Here is a 24,232-nt window from a genome sequence, read left to right on the forward strand (position 1 = left end):
ATTTTGTATAGAGGTATGGAAAAAAACTGTTAAATACTACTACACAAAATTAAATAATAGTAAATCTACTTACCCTGTAACGACAGAAAGGAGAAATGTAGTAATAACTGCTTGAATCTCCTAATTTGATTCTATGCTTGCATGACTTACTTTGTCCACTGAGAGCACATTTCCTACAAATATAAAGGTCATATAATTCAATAAATCAATCTGACATTTATGTCTAAACACGCACATGTGTTTATGGTGTTAATGTAACTACTTCAATATTGGCACAGATAGATGAGTCTCTACTTCATTTTACAAGCTGCAATTATTACATTATGTTGTCATTTTTTTTAGCTCCACAAAGCCTAATTTAATTTCAATAGTGGTGCGTTACGATGCTTTTTTTGAATTCTAAAACTTTCTTCAGCTCTGGGAATGCACTTCCATATTCACTAATTTAAATTGGCTTGACAACTCCGGCACAGTGGGATTTCTTTAATTAACTCTTGATATGTCAAATAAACATTTTTTAAATTATCAGTTGATGCCAACATTTGAACAGATTTTTTTTAAAGTTACGCTTGATATTGTATTTCATCCTAAAAAAAAAAAATCAGTCTCACAGAAGAGCAGTCAATTCTCTGAGATGCATTTTAAATCCAATTTTGCATTTATGCCCAAATTGAAATCATATTTTACATTCAGAGTATAAAATCTTCTGGGACAAAGGAAAATGGACCGTCTGGCAGTAATTCTTTCTGTTACCATTACAAAAACTGAGAGTAAAATAATCAAATTTACTTCTGGTGTATTGCAACTATGCAGTATTCAGGAAAGGTCATTAGTCACCACAAACTGTTCCCAAAAAAAAAACCAAGTTAGGAAACCAATGAATTTTTAAAGATGAGAAGAATTTGATTTATTCAGAATGTCTGTATTACAGCATCTCAGATGAATTGGGTTGTCATGGCAACCACTGTTTCATTAATTTTAAAAGCTGCTGGCTCTTCTTTCTCCCATTTCTACCTCGTGAAATTGGTGAGTCTAAGAACAAGCTGCCTTTCAAAGAAACAAAAATTACTAAGCTTCTGTGGTTCTGAACAGTGGTTCATAGGCCCTTTTAAATTGCCTGCAGCTGGTCCACAGAACCATGTAAAACAGGAGAAAATGGAAGTGTGTATACAATTTTCCATAGCAATTTATGAGGACTGACAGCAGTTCATTGATACAAGAAATCCTAAAGTAGCCGAAGCAAGCTGGATCACAATTCAGTCTAGCTTTTGTCAGAAGACAAACTTTCAATGCTAGGAAAATAAAACCCTTTTTTTCTTCTGGTTACATAACTGCCTTCTCTATGTTGTCTTCCATCACACCAGTTAAATGCTGAGGGCTCCTGCTGGTGACTCAGTTCCGTGCTGTACAGCACACACAGCTCAGTGCTTTGTTCCCCTTGGGGACAATTATGTGAATCCTTTGGGGAAACCCAGCTGTCTTCTGTTAAGGCAGCACTCCCTGCACACCATTACAGTTACCATTCAGTAACTTCTGTATATTCAGAACCTTTCTGTACTACTATCACAGCTTTCTGTCCTCCATTCCTCACTATGCTATTTGGGCTGTTACCCACTATTTTATTCATCTTTTTACCCCCACATGAATGTACAACAAAAGTACTTCTTTGAAAACATTACTCTAGCTTTTGTTATTGTTTATTTTCAGTTTGTCTATATTAGGTTACCCATTTAAGAAGATAGTTTCAATAAAAAAAGCATTTTGCACTGTATAAAAATAAAATCACAAAACTGCTACACTGATTCAGTGAAAACTGCAACACCTGTTTCCCATTCAGTGCCAGTAATAATACATAAGGCAAAGCACAACTACTGTCAAATTACACTTAAATACTGCAGATTCCTTACCTATTACTTATCTACAAGTAGCAGCACAGAAGATTTTGTTGGTACAGAAGAGTTGGAAAAGGGAGAAAAGAATTTGCCTGACCTTTTGGTATATCTAAAATAACTAAATTACAACTTGCACATTGTCATCTCAAAACATGAATCTCTATCTTCCCAAATATTTAAGGATTTTCTAAGTTCTGATTTAAATGTTATCCTACACTGGAGAAAACAGGTTAAAAATCTCCAGAAATTTCTGAATTATGCAGTTGGGTCTCCTCTCTGCTACATCAAGATGTAGCAAAGTTGCTTGAATCACAATGACTTCAAATCCATTTATTAGTTGTTTTTTGATGACACATGATTTGTTTCAGTGGTTTCTGACTGTCCAGATTCTCTACTGCTTTCACGGAACACAGATTACAGTGGCAGACCTTGGATAGGAATTCCCTACTCCTTGACTAGCTCCATTACTGGTGTGGGCCCTTCTGATGAGAGGCTGCTACAGCTCAAAGCCTCTGTTCTAATGACAGGAGGAAGTTGAAAAAAATTTGAATACTTGAACTTTGCAGGCTTGAAAGGATCAAAGGCTAAGTCATAAAACACACAAAACAAATTTTCATTTTATACAGCTTCTTTAAAGAGAAAATAAAGAATTTTGAGATGTGGCAGTTGTAGTTTCTCTTCCACTCAAGAGAGGAAAAACAGAATAAAAAGCCATGGCCATAAGAAAGAAAAAAAATCTCAAAGTCAGATGAAAACATTTTTATGAAAGTTTTCTATTGTAAATTTGAGCTCTCTCAAATCAAATATAACAGAGTAAATTGTCAGCTTGTCCAAAATACTTCCAACAGAAAGCCCAAGTCTTTCTCAAGATTTGGAAGGCTTCAGATTAATATCCAGACTGACCTTGCCTTCTTACTCCAACATCCACTAAGGCATCCTACAATCCCTTTCCTTCTCCATCCACATAATCAAAGCCTCAGTGCCTCAAGCAAGTCCCTCCCACCCAACTTCAATGTTTGTATCAGACAACAAGTCTTGTGCTTCACATTACTCTAGGACCATTCCATAATTTCTAAAATAACCTTCCTAGAAAGCATACTTTCTACTTTAGGTTCCAACTCTCATTCAACTTCATTCCCATTTACATTCCTCCTGCTCAAATTCAGAGGATTAACTCTCTATTACTCAAATATTTCAGCTACCTTTATCAGTGCCCTACATATGTCCTGAATTTCTTATGCCACAAGTACTCCAGATATCATAAACTCAGCCTGTACTATTTCAGTACCTATTTCTTTCATGATGCTTTCTAGCTGAGAGCCCCCAGTTCAAAACCATCTGGTTGAAGTATCAGAATACTCTTCTCCAAAGAAGTGAATGTTACTTTCAGGGTCAATGCATCAAAACAAGCAAAAGTCAAGCTCTCCCTAAATGATAAGGTTTGTTCCATATTAGGTTTTTTTTTTTTAAGTTTAATTTATTAGTTGCTACTTTCCCACAAATTTGTATCAACCATTTTGAAGTCTTAGATTTTAAGGAAATTAAATTTAAGATACAAAAATCTGACTGAGGTAATCAGCTGATAGCAGTTTTCTCAAGCCAAGAGAACTCAAATGAGTCAAGAGTATCCCCCGGTGTCAGTTCAACATACTTTGGTCCCCCACATTCAACTGCAGAAGCTTTCACAAATCGAACAGGTTGCAAGCCAACAGGTTCAATGCTCAGAGTGTTGTTTTCAACAGCTTCCAGAACAGCTGAGGCCAACTGCAAGAGAAATTTAGAAAGCAGTTAAAAACAGCTCTGCTTCATCCACTGTCTCAAAGCAGTAATATATTTCTTCTTCTGGAAAATTAAGAACATGAGGGGGAGGTGGGGGGGAATCAACCCACCAAACAAAAATTCTATTACAAATAAGATTTCACTTTTATGACAAGCAAGAGGTCCCATTTCCAAGCTCCTGTTTAAATTCTGCCCTACAAATAACCCTGCCTTCCCTGAGGCAACCTAACTTCCTTTACAGCCAGGAATGTAGTGAAGCATGTTTAAAACACTAACTGTATTCTCAGCCTTTCCTCATACACCCAAATAGCATGTGTATTGGTACATGCTATGCTCTTGTCAGAGACTGAATATGGCACAAACTTCATTTTAAAAAATGGTTCAATTTTATTGTGTACTATGAAAATTACAAAATTATACTGCATACATCTTTATCTTGAATAAAACAAGTGTTATGTCACTGTTTTCAGCTGAAGATAGCTCTAGCAAGGTGTTCAACAAGAAAGACTGAACAATATATAAAAAAGCCAGATGCAACTTTCAAACACTAGCCGACTTAAAGTGCAACTTTGTTTAGGTTCTTTATGTTCACTCCTTATAAACAATCAAAAGACACTGGAAATGTGACCATTTTGCTTGATTGGACGGAACATTTGTCCAAGACCACTGCTTCAAGTAACAGCCATTACTTGATTTTTAAAAAGGTGCAACTTACATTACTAATGAAATTTGGTGCCAAGGTTCTTTTCTACTAAGTAATAAAGGTATTTTTTCTATTGTACTACAATTATTTTAAGACCAGAATGTTACTATTGAAGTAGTTCATATGAAATACTCTCTCTGCCATCTCCCAAAAGCAGAACACTACACATACACACAAGAGGCTACTGAGAGTTAATGTAATACTTCAACCATTCACTTAACTGCACTTTCACTTATTCAAAAACACAATACATGTGTAATCTATTGTTTGGTTTAAATGCACACTAGCATAGAGAGCTAAGTAAAACAGAAGTTGGTCACTACACACAGCATTTGGAAACAATAATGGTGTAACTGACAAGTGCTAGAAGCTTCATTCTTCCCTTAAAAGGCAATATAAATCTACAGTATTTATATTACCAATGAAGAACAAAATCCGAAATTAAGTTGCTGCAAAAAACAACAGGATGGCCTACTTACATATACTGCAGAAGCAATTTAATTCCCATAGTAACCAAGCAAATTTTTAGTGGGAGAGGTTCATATGATGCTGTGCACCAACCATAACAAACTGGTATACGATTGACTAAAAGACTGCGTGTGCTTATGGCCAGCAAGTAACAGTAGATGAAAAGCATGGGAAAAGAACATAACACCTCCTGAAAACAACACATGAACATTATGAAGAAAATGTAGGGTTTTCTATGTGAGGTGTTTAATTTTATTGGGAAAGAATATCAATACTTAGGACTTTAAAATTTCTTGTTCTGATTTTGATAAAGATCTAAAAATATGCTCCCTTTTCTCTACTGGTGGATACTACAAGTAAAGCCTATAAATGGTGCTTAAGAACAAAAACTAAGTAAAGGAGTTGGATCTGCAATCAGTTCCATGTTATTCCCAGGATAGGTGAGACTCCAGTCTTTCCTCTGTATGGGAGTGTGTGGGAATAACACAAGGAAAAAAGTTTCCTAATTTGATTCCTCTAAAACCATATTGACCAACTGCCCCTGTTGAATCTTAAATCCCAAAATCTTATTCTTGTAACTCAAACCTCTCTTCAAGAAAAGGCCCAGACTACACTTGCAGACTGCTTTGACTGATATGAGAGAAAATCAGTCCACAAAATTAAATATATTGGTCTCTACTGCCCCCTATATAAACAAGACACAGAATACGATTTTCAAATCAAATACACTGTATTTGAAGTATCAGGATTCCAACAAAGATCAGATTCTAACAGACAGGAGTAACATTTGAAGAAGTAGACATAAAAAAGGCCATATCTGGAAGAGTATAAATGGAATAGAATAGTGAAGAAAAAAGATGGTCATTTCAATACTCCAGACCAAACTTTAGGACTTCACTGAAAATTGTCACATACTAATGAAACAAAAATGGTTAAACTTCATACTGAAAACAATATAGTAGTCTTTTGGCTCCATGTAACATATTTAAGGGGAAGATATCAGTGAGCACATTTAGACCATTTCCATTACCTCACTTTTGGAGAAAGTTAAACATGGAAAAATATCTTCCCGATAAATTTTGTCCAAGAAAGGACATGTTCTGTCCATAGTAGGCTCATCCTTCCAAGACCTGAAGTCATTGTACAGAGACAAGTCAGCCTAAAATACACAAAAATTCACATATTTTAGTAATATAATTATCACACTAGTGTCTATCATTTGCAAATATCCACAGGTAAATAATAAGCATTAAAATTCTATTGTAATGTAAAAATTGAAAGAATGTAACTTGTAAATTTAAAGAATGCTATCATGGTTCAACTACAAATACCTTCTTAAATCCACTTTCCTAAGCTTGTAAATTCAAGCAAATCAAAACATATGATTTTCAATACACAGAGATAGTGCATCTACTAATTACCATTGCACACTACCACTACAAGCTAATGACCTTTCCCCCATTTCGTAAGCTTACAGATAGCTTTGAAATACTTAGGAAGAGCCAGAAAACAGTTTCTATCTTCATGCATCTTCCTTAAAGTATTTTAGTTCACCTCCATTTATGTAAGTTAAGAAAAGCAGAGAAATTCAAAGAAAGCAATTGCAATCCTAGACATCTTACGTGTTCATGCTGCATCTGACTCCAATATGCTGCTATCCAAACACTAAAAGAAAAAAGACTAACACACTGAATATCCTAAGAAAAGAAAACAGGAAGTCAATGTACAACTCAGTTATTCTTCACTTTTCATCTTTATGCCAAAACTCTCTCCTACACCTCCCTACAACAGAAAGGCAATGATGGTCACTAGGAATGATTTATAAGCCTGCTCCCCCAACAGCTCCTCTAGGCAAAGAGGAAATGCTAAAATTACCTATTAAATCATGCTCGGAAGAACTATGTTCTGTGTTAGGAAAAGTAATTGTACCTGCTTTGAAAACACCGTGTTCTGTCATCTCCAGGCTGAGATCAGTTAGCAACAGGATGGTATCTACCCAGTGTGGTGGTCCAGAGATGGGTACTAGGTTGTTATTAAAAATCTATTTGCATTATGGGGCAGTCTGTCCCACGGGCTTGCTACCCACTAACAGCTAGAGCACACTGAGGTGCTCCCAGAGCACATCACCTGCTTTAGGGTTACTTGAGAAAGACTTTTCATGGGCTCCAAGCAGAGTGGGGGTGAGTGCTTCTGACACATGCTCCTAATCCAACATATAAAACTAACTCCAGACCCAATGGGATATGCAGCACCAGTCCCAGACTGGTTTTGACATTCTGCTTCAGCACCTCCAGTCTGCTGAACTACAGCAGGCCTATACTCCTAAAACTAAAACTATAGAAAGGATGTACACTGCAGGAGAAAGATAAGCCAGGATGTGAATTTAAAATTTTGTACAATTAAAGAAAAAACAATACAAATAAGATATTGAAATGGAGAAATAGCACATACTAAAAGTTGATTTTTAATCCTATTTAAAAGATCAGTATGCTGCTTTGAACCACCCTCAGTCTCTTTTTCATTCCCCATGCATCACCCCTTCTGAGTTCTCAGTACTTTGCCATTCTTTTACATACATGCTATAGGGAGTTCTTTCATCATTTTCAGCGGGTTTTGTTTCAAATTTATTCTTTTCTTTTTTTTTCCTTGAAAAGTAACTTACAAAAATTAGACTGGAAAATTTGTTTTTCATTAGAGCCACTTGCATTACGCTCAGGTACAATCAGGAACAACTATCTTAATTAAGCTAATCCATAAGTGTTCTGGTTGCTAAGCCACCAACTTCATTGCACAAGTGGAATTCAATAGGTGTAACTTGCTCCCTTAAAGGAACATTTCCCATAATTTAAACCCATCTCAGATCTGGCTTTAAAATTAATACAATCAAGAGATACCAGCAGAAAAACATCAATTTTTTTATTTGTACTCTAGAATTCTAGAAATCAAGATGCATTTCTTATTAACTTGGTTATTTTCTATACTTACTCAATTTTACCTAAACCTACAATTTATAAAGAAGCTGCCTTGAGAAAAATTGTTCAGTGACCATAGCTTGATGATCTTGTCAATCTACAATGTGTGATATGTGTGTATGTCCTCCCTGCCTTTACATATGCTTTCACTAGATCCAAGTTTTGATTACCTGAAATTAAATATAAAGTTAAATGTAATAACAATTCCAGTTAAATTTTTCATGCTTTCATTACAGTAAATATGACATCAGCAAAATATCTCAGCTCTTTGAACAACACTGATGCATTTATCAACATTTCTGGTTGACACCTGAATGACACCTGTCTGCTTGAGATCTGGGCAGCTTATCTTAATCTTTTTAATATCTGAATTCATTAGACATGTTGATTTATCCTAGAGGTTACTAGCACATACTAGGAAATATTTCTCTGGGATGTTGGCAGCTTTTTTTTTGCAGTCCACTGCAATTTAGGGTGGACAGCCTTGTGACTCTGTCTACATTCCACAAAGAAATCTGAGAGCTGACCTGTATTTACACCCAGCTCCATCCCACAACACAAAGCTCCAGGTGGTAGACTCTGCTAAAGGGCCCAAATCTATTGGCTCAGGGCCAATACACAGCCCTGACCAAGGGTACTCTTGACCCCCCTTAGAAGTCAAGTCACTCAAAATCAGAAGAATAAGATCCAAAGAATAACAACTCAGTGTCACGAACAACTAGCAAGAAGGGGATTGAACTAGGGTTTCAGACCCAAGCTCCCAGAAATGCAAAAAAATTTACCTTAGAGCAGCTACAAATAAAGCCAGTAAACAAAATGACAAAGCACTAGATAACAGGAACAGCTGGGAAGGCATGCATCCTCTGCTTAAAACAATGTCCTAGCTACCATGCCAAAGGTACTCTTGCTTTCTTCACCCCATTCTACATTCCATTGAATACTCCCACTCAGAAGAGAAATAAAAATACTCAAGTCCCAGTGGGTGGAAAACCCATGTGTTTCTTAGTGATTCCCTGGCCGTCACTGGAAGAAAAAGTCACCAGTTTGAGCAGCCTTGAAGTGTCTCCTAATGCAGCCAACAAAAAGGTGAATTAACTAAAGAAAAGTGTCAGGCAGACTGGTTCTCCTGCAGCATGTTCTCCACAATCACTGCCTTCTCTCCATGAGAAACTGAGACAAAACAGATTTCTCTGGTCTCTCACTCTTGCCCAACACTTAAAAATTTCATTGAGTCATGACCTTGATGTGATGCTTACAAAGTAATTGGATTCCATTCCAGTTCTTCCCTTTTCTGAAGGGCAACAAGGATTCCATTTTAGTAAGGAAAAATCGTGGATACCACTGAAAGTGGGCAAGTAGGTTGTAAATAATCTGAATTTTTTTGAGTATGAAACACCAAGTAGAAGATGCCTTAATTTCCTAGGTTTATAGTAAAATGGTGTCTAGTACAAACACAGCTATATTGGTAAAGTATAAAGATCCAGTCAGCATATTACCCCTCTGACAATAGCCAGCAGCCACAGAACTGGCTGAAGAGACATCTGAGGGCAAGAATAGTGATGCGTATTCTTTTACAGCCTCAAAACTTCTAGCAGTCTGTAGCTAAAGAAGCTTTCTAAGCCAAATGTCATTATCTATCTTCTACGTATCTTCAGAGGCATGACTTTACTTTTGAACGTATTTCAAACTTGCTTCCTTGTGACGATGGTTCATTATGTACTGACTATAAATTATTTTCCTTTTAGCTTCCAGAGTTGTCATTAATTCATTAATAGTTGTTCATCATTCATCTTCCCCATGTCACCTGAGATTGCAGAGATTTTTCTTCTACCTCAAGTATCTCTACACAGAAATCTTTCCATTAGGTTTGACCACCTATGTTACCCTTCCTACTATTTTCAGTGTCCTTTCTGGGAGGAATATATCATAGCTGCATGTACAGAAACACTCTTACTGCATGTGTATACAGCAGCACAATACTACTTCTTTTGTTAATTATTCCTTTCCTAAGAACTCCGAAGTCTCTGCAGGTGTTTGACCATCACTGAACACTGAGATGGGATTTTCAGACAATGATCAACAAGGACACTAGGTTTTTTTCCAGCACAATGTAGCTCTTGCCAAGTTCATAACTGCAAGCTTGCCAGTTGCATTTTTTTCCTAAATGCCTCATTTCTCATTTATTGATTTTTGCATTTCATTTGCTGTTTTACTAACCATCCAGTAAAATAAGCTCCTTCTCAACACTTTGGTCATTTTTTGCTACTACCATTGCAAGGACTCAAGTACCAACCCTTTGCCACATTATTTCTCCATTTTCAGTGACATGAGTAGATTTAAAAATCAAGCAAACAAACCAACCAAACAAAAAAAAAAACCCCAACCTACAAAAAAAACAAACAAACAAAAAAAAAAAACAAAACAAAACAAAAAAAAAAAACCAAAAAAAAAAACACAACAAAAAACAAACAAACAAAAAAAAAAAGAAAAAAAACCCACACAGGCCTCAGGATTCCAGTGACTCAGCATCTGTTCTCTAATAAATTACTGATTTCATCTTTTCCCTGGCCTCTTTCACCCACTACTGATCTATAAAATGACTCTTCCTCTTTTCTATGACAGCTTATACAATGCTTATGAAAGTTTATGAACTTTCAGTGATGGACTTCATAAAAAGGCCACCAGGACCTATCATTCAGTTATATTGTTTAATTTATTGTTTAGGGTTTTTTCATCACCACATGCAATTTCAATATTTGAAATCTTATCTCATCTTCCCTTAATGATTTAAAGGTAAATAAGACTTGGAAAAATCACCACCTATTGGTATGTAAGGAAAGTTCTTTCATTAATGAAAAATGAATGAAGATAGTAAGCATTAAATGAAGATTTAAGATATACTCTATTTATTGTGAATAAAAAAAAACAATAAAGCCAGTTTATTAGCAAAAAGAGAACAATCTTTGTACATTACCTCTTTACAGTCTTTTACAATTGGCTGCATCATTGTAAGGTCCTGATGACTGCCACCCATAGCACTGCTTGTACTCTTGTTTCTTGCATGGCCTTTCTTAAAAGGAGTTCTTCCACCAGACTGAAATTCCTTAGTTGGAGATGTTGGTGAAGTAGACAGTACTAGTGTTTTCAGTGCTGCTACTTCAGCCTGGAGGACATCAATCTTCACAGGGCGGGGGGAATAAAGTCATTAACAAACAAAACGTATATTAGTTTATAAATACATTAAATCAATTAAAAACCTCTCCAGCTATCTCATTGCAAATCCAAGCTTCATCTTCCAACAGTACTAACACACAGATGCCTAGGCAATTACATATTGTAGTAGCACTGGCTTCCTATGCACCTTGCTGGCTGACATGACACTGAAACACCGTGCCCATGGGTGTTCGCTAAGAATATGTCAAGCAACACAAAACTGAGTATATACTCCAAAAATGTATACAGGTAATCCTCTACCTATATCTTTATGATTCACACTTCAGATTTAAAACCATGTAAAAATACAAAGCAAACAAGCTGGGAAAAAACTCACCTTTCCTTGTGCTTCTTTTAACTGTTTTTCTGCTGCAGCTTGTTTGACATTTGCTTCTTTAACCATTTTGTGTGCTTCCTATAAAAGATGTTTAGCTAGTGTAAATGCTTCACACAAATTTATGAAAAATCCAACAACTAATGACAAACTTTTGCTTCACGAAGACTATTTGTTGACTATTAACATTTGCAATAGTCTGAAATGAAATAGCTAGGTTAAAAAAAAAATCCCTACAAATCTGTGTTTTTGATTCATCAGTGGCCAACTAAGGTTCTCCTTGGTCCTGAGCCCAAATTCAGAAATTCAGCAACTCCACCTACCCCACTCCAGCAGGAACAATACCTGTCATGGACACGAGGCTCCAGTCACGCTTCGGTGGCTGACAAGTTCCTTGACCCCCAGGAGAAAGACTCAACCAATAGCAACAAAAGCAACACAGACACAGTAACACATTCAAAAGAACTTCTCCCTTGTTGTAGCCAGAATAACCAGTTTTAGACAACTGTAAATTTTGGCATGAAGGAACCAGTCAAACAACTGTGAAGTCTAAATTCTTGCCATCAATAAAACAGACAAAACAGCATAAAAGCACTTCATTATTTAATTAATATTTTTTAAGTAGAATGGAAAAAGCACTAATAAAACAATCCAAGTAAAGAAACAAGGCTAAGCCAATGAAGGAGGAAGCATAAAAGGACTGAGGGTTTTTCCAACATCCTTTTACCTCATAACTCTAAGCCTTTTGTCTGTATAATGTATTTGTTTAGGCTCTGATCCAGCAATTTGTGCCTATGATCAAATTACCATTCTCACATGGTACTTACTGAAGGCAACCAAAATCGAAATATCAGAGCCACCAACCAAATTACTTGGGATAGGATCCTTTTCATATCTGTAAAGCGCCTAGCACATCTGGACACTATATAAATAAAACAAAAAAGTTCATACATTGTCATACCAAAAGATCTGGCTCCCACTAGCATACAACACAGCTGTATAGTATGGGTTTGTAAAATTCTCATAAGTAACAAGACACATGCAGGAATGGGAACATACACATTTATACAATGTGTACAAATACATTTAACATTGACCATGCAGTTTCTGCTAAGTGATGCATCTTTGAAAGCAAAGCATGTTACTGTGCTATTACAGTGTAATAATGTAATATATGCACCCAGCTGTGCAAAACAAGTCTCAATCCTCCACTGGGATGCAACAATATAAGCCCTAGCATATCCATTTATATGGCTGCTGAAATTGGTGGGATTCAAAATTAAACATGAATTCACGGGCTGCAGATCCCAGTGCAAAAAATCAGTAAACCTCACCACTGGGTCTTGTTAGAGCCTCTAAGTGAAACCAAACCACAAAAGAAAATTTAGGGTAACATGCCTATAACAGTCTGGACAATTCAAACTCCAACTATTATTACTAATAAACTGTATTTCAAAGACATTTTTAACAAACTGACACATTGTTCTAAGCAATTCAATGTCATAAATAAAAAATTTCACTGATAATTTTTCTTTTATTCCTCCACAGTTAAAATACCTGCCTGACATTTCCCTCCCCCCAGCATACACAAGTATTTATACTATAAAATACCCTTCCGCTCTTCTATTTATTTTTTTTACACAAAGGAACTGCTTAATATTTTAAGTAACCTTGCTCTACCAGGATGTACTTTGCAATTTGATTTTCGAATGTTTAAAAGCACTTTTATACACTGTCATAGGCTTAAACACTGCTTCTAAAACATACCTAATGTTGTATCTTTATGCATACACTGAAAGCCTATACTTACAATTTAGTAAATGTATAAATCATCCATGGATTATGAAATTTATTCTGACAGTTAAAGATACCACAATTTAGGCCCAAAGCATTCCTATATATATTCCTAAGATAAAATCAGAACTGATCCAACTTCAAGTCCTGGATTTAGCATTTTATTTCTGTGTAATACAATCTCACAATCTTTGCTAGTACTACTGCCTTTTCCTCAAATGCAAAAGTCCCACTGAAATTTCAGGCTTCTCACTTGGTAACCAGGTTTCACCCTGGTGCATCACTCAGCACTAATACTTCTTTTGAAACCTGTGGGTGTGACATCCTGCCAGAGCCAAAATTCAGAAGCTGAAAGCATGGTTAAGTTAGGTATTTGCCACCTCCATTCATCTGGAACTACGTTATTTTTTTTATTTAGTCACCATGGCAACCCCAAATTTAGCTCTTATCTAGATAGCCTTGTTGTCAGACAGAGAAGCTGTCTCAAAATAGTTATGCCAAAAAATAAGCTGATTTATTTCCCTTATTTTCTTCATTTTGTGTCTAGGCAGATTGACAAGCTCAATACGGTGTCTCGCATCTACATGAAAAGTCTGCTGCTTTCTCTTAAGCCTCTACTTCAACACATCCAAGTCTTCAGGACACAAATCCTTTTATGCACTTATTGGAGAAAAATTCAGCATACAATATATTGGTTCTACATAAAACATCTGGCTCAGCTTCCCTTAAGTATATCACATCGAAGACTCCAACAAACCTCAAACAGACTAGCTGTAAGTTCTTCCAATTCCTGTCCAAGTTGATCTCGCACTTTAGAAAGCCTTTCACATTCTTCATCTTTTAACTTCAGCTCCTATGGAAAATTGAAAGTTATTTATTCTGACTTAGAGTAGTAATTTGGCCTTTTAAAGCTAATACCACAAGAGATGGGGGGAAAAAATAAAAGCAAATAATCAGAGGAGCATAAAACCTTTGCTAAACAAAGACTTTCAAAATAGTAATCGTAACACTACAAGCAATTAAATTAATGCTATGCATATATAGCTGCTTCTTCCTACTGTACAGAATTATACCAGGGCAATCTAATGTATACCTAAGCTAAACACCAACACTTCCAAAATACTCTGAAGTAAAAAAATCTTTTTTTTTTTCCCCCTGGAATTATAAAAATCTGTATTCACATAAAATATAGATCAAATTAATTACTGGGGCAGACAGAACACCAGTTCATCTGCCCATTCCTTAAAATATGTTAAATCATTTTTTTAAAAAAAATTAATTTATTAAAAAAATTAAAAGCAATGGTTCAGGACAATCTGCAATTCTAAACAAATCTTAAAACATATTTTACTATAAAGACTGTCTCCCAAATATCTACTTACAATGTTTCTAAAATTAATTATCCTTTAATTATATCCTTGCCCTTGTTTATTCAGATTCATAAATAAAATTAAAGCAACTTGATGAAATTGAAAATGTTAGTGTCCACCCCACTAAAATTTGAGTGAATGTCTAACCATGTCTAACGGTAAGATTTTAACAGAGATTTGGCAGTATATTGGTCACATACGCCCAATCTCATTGGTACTGAGGGTATAATGGGGTACTCTGCAGAGTATAAAAAGGCTGACAAGAAATTTGAAAGAAAGGACTTCTCCCCTTCAGTATCCATTAAACCCTGGAATCACTTGCAGAAAGAGAAGAATGTAGAGCTAAAGTAAATGAAAGAAAAGTAGTCAATTCTGACCTTTCAAACTCTTTTTGGCCCTAGCTCCCTTCTCATCCCCATCCATCTCCTCTTTTTTCACTTTTCCCTGACAAGAAAGGTATTACACTGCCATCGTTCCTGAAATGCAAGACCAAAGACTGTCACTAGTAGGTTAAAGATTTCAAATACAATCTAGCAGTGATTTGCTCTGAAAACCTCCACAAGCCAGTGAAAAATAACTGCCTTCAGAAAACTGTGGGAGGCCAGTCACAAGAGAGTCATAAAAAAAGGCCCAAATGGCAGCTTCTCTTGTGTTTTTGGAAGGTGGTTAGTATTTCCTCTAAAGTCTTCATGACTGAAGTAATGTTGCATACAACTATGTGGGAAACAGCATTTTGCCTTGTAGCATGCTGGTATTAGGTCTTGCTCTCAATTTCGGCAGCAAAATTGGCAATAGATTTTTATGTAAGGTGAAGGGTCCTGTTTGACTTCAGGTCCTAGACTGGACAAGAGTTTAGGGACTCTTCTAGAATCATTTAGTAACAAAGACATTATTCTATCCTTCTTTTATTTGATTTTAATTTTGAACATTTTGATTGATTTTTAGTCTAGCTTGTTTGTCATTTGGATTTTTTTGTTTCAATATGCAGCTATTTTGTGAGGTACCACTTAAATGATGGGGATTTTTCCAAACATGGTATTTCTCAAATTCTATTCAAATCTTACTTGTTAGCTACTACTCTGCACATAGTGACCTATCTCTTTCTCCAAAAAAAACCCTGCAAAGGCAGCAGGAAAATAGCTACTAATGAGGCATGAGAAGTAGAAATGAATACAAAAAGCTAATCACAAAAAAAAAGAAAAAAAGGAAAAAGAAAGAGGTTTATAAAAAAAGGGGGGGGGGCTGAAATTTAATTATTTTGTGTTGGTTTAAAGCATTTCCCATATAAAGTATGGTTCTTAATGAGGAAACAGAATATTCTGATGCAAAATGCTTAAAGCTCAAAAAAAGTTGGAACTTTTCCTATAAATGCAGGGGAAACATCAACATTTCCTTTTGCTTACTTTCCTGATTTATAAGGATAATGCTACGTATGTCTTAAAAGCAGCTTGTGTCAATATTCAGTCAAGAGCTGTCAAACTAGCAATGCAAGTAAAACAACCCCAGGTTCACCTACCACTACTGATAAACTACTTGCTTTCAATAATTACATTTTGCCTGCAACTGGAAAGATTAGGAGAGATTAGATTAAAATTTAGGCAGATGAGTAAAGTTTATTAACAAAAACAAAAAGACAACACCAGGCAGTCTACTACACATGGCTGCTTAGCTGGATTTGTCAAACACTAGGCAAGTTTCCATGACATGGATCAGGAGAAGCATAATGTAAGACATTATTTTTGTCAAGCAAATTTAAGCTCAGGTTTTTTAAGCAGGGCAGAAATAAAGAGTGCCCAAAGCAAAAAGCTTAGCAGTTATCAGAAACATTACTACTGCCTGTGTCTTAAAGGCATTACTACAGACTTCCCAGACATACCAAATAAAGAAGCAGAAAAGACAACGCTGTGTGCTAGACTAACCATTCATGCTGCAGTCCTTTACACATTACTGTTCTGAAAAAGTAACTACATGAAGATGAGGAACTATTTTAAAGCACGCGAAGAACACACTTACAGAAGGCAAGAAAAAAAATTACCTTGCATGGAAAAAAAAAATCTTACAGTTAAAAAAAAGCCTGTATCAAAGGGTCATATTGTTGTTTATTTCTCTTTGATCTTCTCAGACTATGGGGGGGGTATTTAAAAAAAACCCATGAGATAAGAATTGCAAATTACTGTTTCAAAACCATTCACACTTTACCTTTTAGGAAGAAAATCATCCTACATCTAATTCAGCAATTTAACCAAGTCAGAACTAGACGCATAATACCAAGGAAAGAACATTTTCTACAGGTTTCACCTAAATTCTGAACTGTGGGATACTGTTGAATTCTGAAGTTGTCAAAGAAGTACTTCTATTAAATGCACTCCTATTTGACAGGTCTTCACTCGGCACACAAGTTTAAAAAGCTACATAAAAATCAGTCCTTTGCAACCAGATTCACAAGGGAGTGATATAATGTGACAGAAGATCCAGAATCTCCCTTCGAACTTATCATTTCACAAACTATTGAATTATCTTATGGTGTGGGTGAAGATGTTTCTATTTTGCTTTCATGTAGTTTTCTTTCTACTCGCCTGAGAAAATTTCTCTGCCTACAATGCACTGCAATGGCATATAAGGTGTGGAAACTTTCATCAAAGACAGTCAGGAACTGCTAGAACACCTTCAGAGTACCAATACATCTTTAACCATCACAAGCCTGTGACCTTACAATTCAACTGCAACTTGATTTTATTAAAGGTTTAAAGCACACATTTCAGTACAGTTCCAATGCACCCTCATTTTTATACTTAACTTATAAGAAAACAGAAATTTTTAAATGCTGAATAGGACTATATAGTACCACTGGAATTCCTGGGTAGTTATTGTGAACCTGTTTATTGATTAATCCATGCAGTTTTAAAACATTATGTTTTACTACAGATCTGATGTCATAAGATCAAATTGTAACACTCAGTTTGTTTCTGAGATGAAAAATGTAAACAGAAATTAAAGCCTTTGAAAGAAAATTCCAAATCTGAGAATCAGGCTCTCAAACTATGTTGAAATTGACAGTACATTCTATACTATCACCTCTTTCACAAGAATTACTGTATCACAGGAAAACAAATCAATTTTACTCTACTAGGAAAATATAATTTATTCACATTTTATCATAGAAAGTCAAACATGGTTTTACTTGTTACTAATTGTACAGATCTTACTCTAACAGATCATGGGAATCATGGAAACCAAACATGTTGTTACCATCATCTCTGGCAGACTGCTCCTTCCTCATCAAAGAGGGTTAAAACATGAGTTTGTTTGACCAAGAAACAGGTTTGGGTCAAATCACACAGAAATTCAAGAAAAGCATGACTACGAAATGCTAAAGCTCAGAAACTACAGGTAAGCTATCCAAAACACATGCAGTATGCTGGTTAACTCAGATGACAAGCAAAAGTATTCCCTCCCACGGACTCCACTAAATTTGTGTGTCAAGAAATACCATGTATCAAAATACCATCACTATTCTCTGGGAAGCTATCCACATGTAGTTGACATATGGCCAATAACCACAGTGAAAGAGCTCAATGCAAACATGGCAGAGAAAATACAAATGCATAGAGACATGAGGACATGGGGTCCTAGGCATTACAATCACTAAGCTTTTTAATATCTACTCAATTTCCCTGATGCTGCTTTAGAAGATTAGTGAAACAAGAAGGGTTCAGATGATCTAAAGCAAACACCAGTCATCTCCACCTTTAGAATATACCTGAAAATTATGACTTCAGTGAAAAAATAAGCAAAAAATTATCTGAATGATCTCAAAGATTGAAAAAAAATCTGTCATTTTAATTAAGGGAGCATTTTAAGGCAAACGTAAAATTGTAAATGCCCCATTAGTACAGAATGCAGCACTGCTGTTAACCTCTGACCCAACCTTCCTGCCAATCTTATGACAGGATCTGATGCTGCAACTGATTTAGACTGAAGTAGAAACTGTATTTTTCTCTCATCAAGACACAAACTTTTGAAATACTTTTTTTTTTCTTTTTACACACAAGCATCAAAAATATAATACTTATTCTATCACTGAATAATTTATTCAGGAACCATATTGAAATGTCTAACAACTACATGGCATACATACATTATCTAATATAAAAAAACTGACAGCACTTTAAGAAAAATGTTTCACTCCAAGTAAAGTGGAAAAAAAAAAATCAGTGTATCCCTAAACTTTAAAGTTTCATTTTCCTTTCTAGTTCCCTTTGTGATCACAACTGCAATAAATTCAAAACAATCTTTAATGTGTAGTACGATAGCACACAGTTTGAGCAGGAAATTTGGAACAAATGAAAAATGCAAAATAGCAAATTTGCATTTACTTTGTTCACTCTCTGTAGCCTGTAAAGCTTCCAGGCTCAATAAGCTTCAAGTGCAAATTCTAATTCTCATTTTTCTCACTAGTAAACAGCACAGAGAATTACAGAGAATTTAAAGCCATTACACAAAAGACAACCAAAGACACCACCTATTCATTACATCCCTAGAGGGTTTGAACCGAGTACTCATCAACAGAAGTGTGCTTGGAAACAGAAGTTTAAAGATTGCATGACATATGAATATCACAGAGAGGATATACAGCACTATGAACAGCCATGAGTTTTGGAGGAAAGATACCAGAGATGAGTTAGGGATAGGAAAAAGTAGTCCTCATGCAGGAAGAGGAAGAAAGTGGGTATAATGGAAGGAATAGAGTTTACGGTTGTACAGTCTGTACAGATCCCTCTGTGACTACACAATTCTGAAACAGTGCAAGTTTAGAAAGACAAGCAAAGCAAGTAACCTCTCCAGTATAACACTGATAAGAATCACATGAAGCGTTGAGAATTAGCAAGAACTCTGACATCAACAGTTTCAAGTTAGTGCTAAATTGCTTCTGTTAAGACCACACAAAGAGCTTGAAAACATATAACATGCAGTTAAGTATGTCCTAGCAGCCTTCATGCCACTTCCTTAAGAACAGTCTTAACAAATTTTAGAGTGAAATAGGAAACATTTTCATCTTAAGAGACAATGTGGCATACAGTGGAATAAGATTTTTATATCATTCCAAGCTATCAGTAGCACATCCAAGTTGTGGTTTTCAAGTACATGAGCTGTAATTTCATATACTGTAAAGAAGAGCTTTTCTAAAGTTTGGATGTTAATTTGTTCTTATTTTCTAGGGTTCCAAGTTTAACTGCTAGGATTATATATTCACATGCAAGGTCCTCAAGTTTAGCTCAGGTTAATGTTTTCTTTCAGTGGTCAAAAGCTAAGCAAACACACATTAGCAAAGAAAGCCACTACTCAGCAATACAACAACAGAAAAAGCAATGTTAGAAATTCATAGTTAAGGTTCACTATGACAGTAATGATGACTGCATCCAACAAGATAAGGTAACAAACAGAGGGTAGCAATTTCAAACACAAGATGAGCTTAAACCTAAACAAGAATGGAATCACTAGAGGAGAAGAAAGGGCACAGATACAAATAGCACAAAATCTACTCAAAAACTTAAGCACAGAGAAATGTTAAAATGACAAATAATGGCTTTGCATTTATATAGCACCATCCATCTAAACAAGACAAAGCGCTTTACAAATATTAATGAATTGAGACACAGTGTCTTCAAAGGTATCCATATTCAATTTGAAGTGTAGTGTAACAGTACTCTAAAGAACATCAGAGGCATTTTTACTGCTTCTTTCCTATGCAAGCATTCCCCTATGAAACACTTCTGTTTCTAAAGCATTTATAAATTCCATGACACATGCTACACTTCTAAACTCTAGAGGAAAGAAGACTCAAAAGGTATATAACCAGTGTCCATAAATACTTATTCAGTAACAACAGAATGACAGAAAATTACTCCTATTCTCAAATGTCAGAATGAAGGAAAGCCTACATTTCAAAAAGAGAGTGTGTTTAACCAGATATTGCAGCAAAAGCTTCCATGGTTAATTAGCAGCAATACCACTAGGAAAAAAAAAAATTATCAAAGAACAATTCTAAGACATCAGCACTGCACTTGGAAAATTTTACATAAAATAATTACATCATAATAAATCGATAAGAAATGAGCAGACTTCAAGTGCACCTCTGGCCTATCTATCATTCTGCAATATTAAAAACTCTTTGAAGAGAGAAAAAGAGGGAGGAAACAAGACAACGAACCTTACCCTCTGAGCTTTTGCAAGTTCTTCTTTCAATCGCTCATAGCCCTTTTCTCTTACTTCCAGTACAGATGGGCTCCGTAAGTGAGATAAACTGTCTGTACTCAACCCAAAAATATCTTCATTTCCTTCAGCAACATCTGCTACTGTAGTACCCTGCAAAAGCTCTCTCTCTACGTTATTGCTCTCCTTCCTGGCATTATTGTGATTGAATGACCCACTCTGGGGTCCAGAGGTAGAACAAAGTACTGCGTCGGTAACATTGATGCTGGAAAGAAAGCAATATAAATTTTATTTATATAATACATTAAGAGTTTAGAAATGGCAGTAATGATATTGAATAGATCGTTATGGACACAATTTAATATTGCAACATTGTAAATAATATTAAAATTGTATCTTTAATGAAGCAAATAGTTTATATGCAACAAACAACAACAATTTAAATAAAAATACACTTGGCATTTACCTGACACCTGATACTTCTCCACAATTCAGTTGTCTGGGAGATGAATAAACGGGTTGGGTAGGAAGGTGAGAAACATTTAATGCATTGGGTTGGATTGGTGTGGACACAACAGAAGGATGTGGTCGGTAGATTACACTGGGTGAGGTAGTTTGTTCCTGAGTCCCTGGCTCATTTACTCCAAGAAGATCTGGTGTAGTAGGTGAAGCGAGGTTCACTTCATGAAAGCCTTCCAAAGGGTCACTGGCCATAATAAAAGCCTCATTATATGAATCCCTAAAGGAAATAATCACATTATCAGAAAGTAAACAGGAAATACTTAAATACATCTGACAGCTATTTGAATTTTAAAACCACTCAAATATATTCAGAAGACTTTGTGATAGAATAGAAACTGTGGACTACTCCAGCAAAAGTACCAACTTCAACCACCAAAAATGTTTTTTCCCACCCATTTTACTGCTGAGTCCAGAAGATCTAACAGCAGACTCTGCATCTAAATGGGATGATGAAGACCATACTCTGTATCATAAAACAATGTCATTCTTAATATAATCTAGAGCTGTTTCATATCAAAACAAATATATTTCATTCATGAAAGAGGAGTAGACCTGGGAATCAGTGAAGAAAAAAAAATTTCTAAAGCTAAAACTTTCACTTTTCATCTCAATGAAGCAAATAATCACAGACAGAAATCAGTGAACCTTTAAATAATTACAGTCCACAGTGGTTTTGGCTCAATTACTCATCTGATCGTTTAACAGTTAACTGAAATGACAGACTTCGCCAATAAGATTTATCATGAAGTATTATGGAGTATATTTAATACATCACATGATCAAGTGAACATGACAATTGTGAACAAGTATACAAAAAATATATTGTAGGTAAAAAGTACTATGAATTGGCAATTCCACTGAGAATCTTTCAATTTATTTTTTAATTACATATGCTTTTCATAAAATCAACAGAAAACATGTACAATACATGATTTTTACAAGTCCTACTTTCCAGCAACTTCTCAGAGATGACAAAAATTTTTGCATAATTCAAAACTGTATTTTAGAAGGAGTATGAAGAAATTTGTGAAGGAATTACTTAGCACTGACTAAACTTATTCACTGCAAAAAAAAAAAAAAACAACAAAAAAAAAAAAAAAAAAAAAAAAAAAGAAACCAAAAAAAAACCTTTTCCACGTTACATAAATACAGAAGAGAGAAAGTGCTCAAAAAGTTACCTAATGTGCAAAAACAAAATCTAAATAAAATAATACATTGTATTTTATAGAGAAAGTTGCTCGGATCCTACACTTGAAAAGACAAGGCAGGGAGAAGATCTAGAAAGATGGAAAGATGATGGTCATAAACATGAAGAGAGGATGCCATCAACTTACACATACATCCACTTCATTAGCTACTTCACAAAACACACAGGAAGACATCAAGAACAGAATCCCAAAATTACATATGCAGTAATGTTTTAGTTAAATTAAGACTTTCTAGTCACCTTAAATTCAAAGAACACTATTCAAAACTGTTCTGCATCTCAAGGTTTGTGGTGTGTATACACCAGTGTGAAACAGGAGCTTAGACACATCAGCAGGTACATGTGGGAGAAATTCAACCATTCAGACAGCAAGAATATGTTAATTGCTAAAAAAAAAAAAAAAAAGGAAAGGGAAAAAAAAAAAGAAAAAAATCACCCCCCTCTAAGAAACAACAAGGAACATTTTTGTTTTGGCTTCCTTTCCTGCAGAAAATTTTATGCAGAAATTTGGTTTATTTTGAACTATCAAGAGCAGTTGCACAAATATGATTAACACAGAAAAACACTGCCACAGCTTTGGGCTTTGAAGCTTTCCTATAACACATGTGAAAAGCTTATTTTTGAGTTTAAGTAACTTTGGCAAATATTGTTGTTTGTTTTCCCTATAGTCCTTAACTATTAGAAGTCTTATAATTACATGCTCTACATGATGATAAAGCCTGTTAAGTAGACAAATTAAAATTAAGGAACTGACCCAGCTACAGGACATTTCTTCAAAGTTTAATTTCAAGAATGCTTTCAGCTCTACAATGCAATTATTACATAATTGTTTTACATTTAATAAGCTAAAATACTGCCATCTTTATAGTTCATCACACACCAGTGGAAAAATATCCATGTCGCAGATCTCAAAGTCAGGGCTACATCTACAGAGTTTCCCTTTCTTTGTTCCCACCACTTTCCTCTTCTTTGACCACCAAGCCAACCATACCCAGCACCATTATACTGGCAACAATACCAACCTGCCACTTAAAATTCCCAGTTCTTTGGATTCCAGTCTTCACAACTAACAAAAGACACAGGCTCTGAACATGGATGCAGAAGGGCTGCCTGGATACCTTGCCTTTTCTACAGCACCTAGGAAAGTGCACTCAAATCCACACAACAGAAGCAGAAATTGAGACCCACCTGAGACCAAAACAGGAACACACTTCTGCCACACACTCCCTGCTGTTGACTTGTTTCTATTTGAATTCTGAAAGACGCTAGTCATTGTTAGTCACTCTTAAAACTCACACTCTACCTTGATATTCAGTAGAGATATTATGGAATTTCATATCACCAGTATCACTGCCTGAACTTTGCTATGCAAGGTTTTTTTTTCAAAAAAACTGGGTTTTTTTTAAATACTACTTAGCCTTTTCCAAGAATAGAAAAAAAAAGGTTCAAGAAAAGCTTCTCAGTTGTTTTTTCATTTATTTTACTATTTCTGTACAAATCTTAGGGCTGGCTGGAGCAAATACTTTAAGTACACAAAGTAAGCAACAGGTTAAAAGATGCACCATTCCATGTATCTGTGATAACAGACACAAGTTTGTCTACATTCTGAAGCCCAGAAGGCCATGCTGGCTCACACAGAGAAAAAACAATTGAAAGCCTACTTTTATCTTTCAAATATTCAAATGCACTTCTAGCTGTCCCCCTGGACCATCATATCAATTTACCCTAGCAAAATAGTATGTTCAGGGGATGGATGAGAGGAATC

General features: G+C 35.5%; 1 protein-coding gene across 4 annotated transcripts in view; it reads right to left on the bottom strand.

Annotated features, from left to right (window-relative positions):
* The window catches only part of RAB3IP (RAB3A interacting protein), a 32,921-nt gene that overhangs the window by 3,177 nt on the left and 5,512 nt on the right, over positions 1 to 24,232 (bottom strand). For 3 of the 4 annotated variants that reach the window (XR_008431194.1, XM_053944032.1, XM_053944033.1), the window contains exons 2-9: positions 21,205 to 21,477; positions 20,742 to 21,003; positions 13,913 to 14,008; positions 11,365 to 11,442; positions 10,789 to 10,992; positions 5,873 to 6,001; positions 3,544 to 3,656; positions 74 to 173 (exon numbers count right to left, since the gene is read on the bottom strand). Coding sequence is in view for 3 of the 4 variants with exons in the window: in XM_053944032.1 (XP_053800007.1) it covers positions 74 to 173; positions 3,544 to 3,656; positions 5,873 to 6,001; positions 10,789 to 10,992; positions 11,365 to 11,442; positions 13,913 to 14,008; positions 20,742 to 21,003; positions 21,205 to 21,452 (1,230 nt within the window). In the remaining variant the exon portion in view is untranslated. The remainder of the gene's footprint in view (positions 1 to 73; positions 174 to 3,543; positions 3,657 to 5,872; positions 6,002 to 10,788; positions 10,993 to 11,364; positions 11,443 to 13,912; positions 14,009 to 20,741; positions 21,004 to 21,204; positions 21,478 to 24,232) is intronic. The other variant, XM_053944034.1, reaches the window with a different exon arrangement.

Source organism: Vidua chalybeata, chromosome 5 (genome assembly GCF_026979565.1).
Source record: "Vidua chalybeata isolate OUT-0048 chromosome 5, bVidCha1 merged haplotype, whole genome shotgun sequence".
Classification (NCBI taxonomy): Eukaryota; Metazoa; Chordata; class Aves; order Passeriformes; family Viduidae; genus Vidua; species Vidua chalybeata.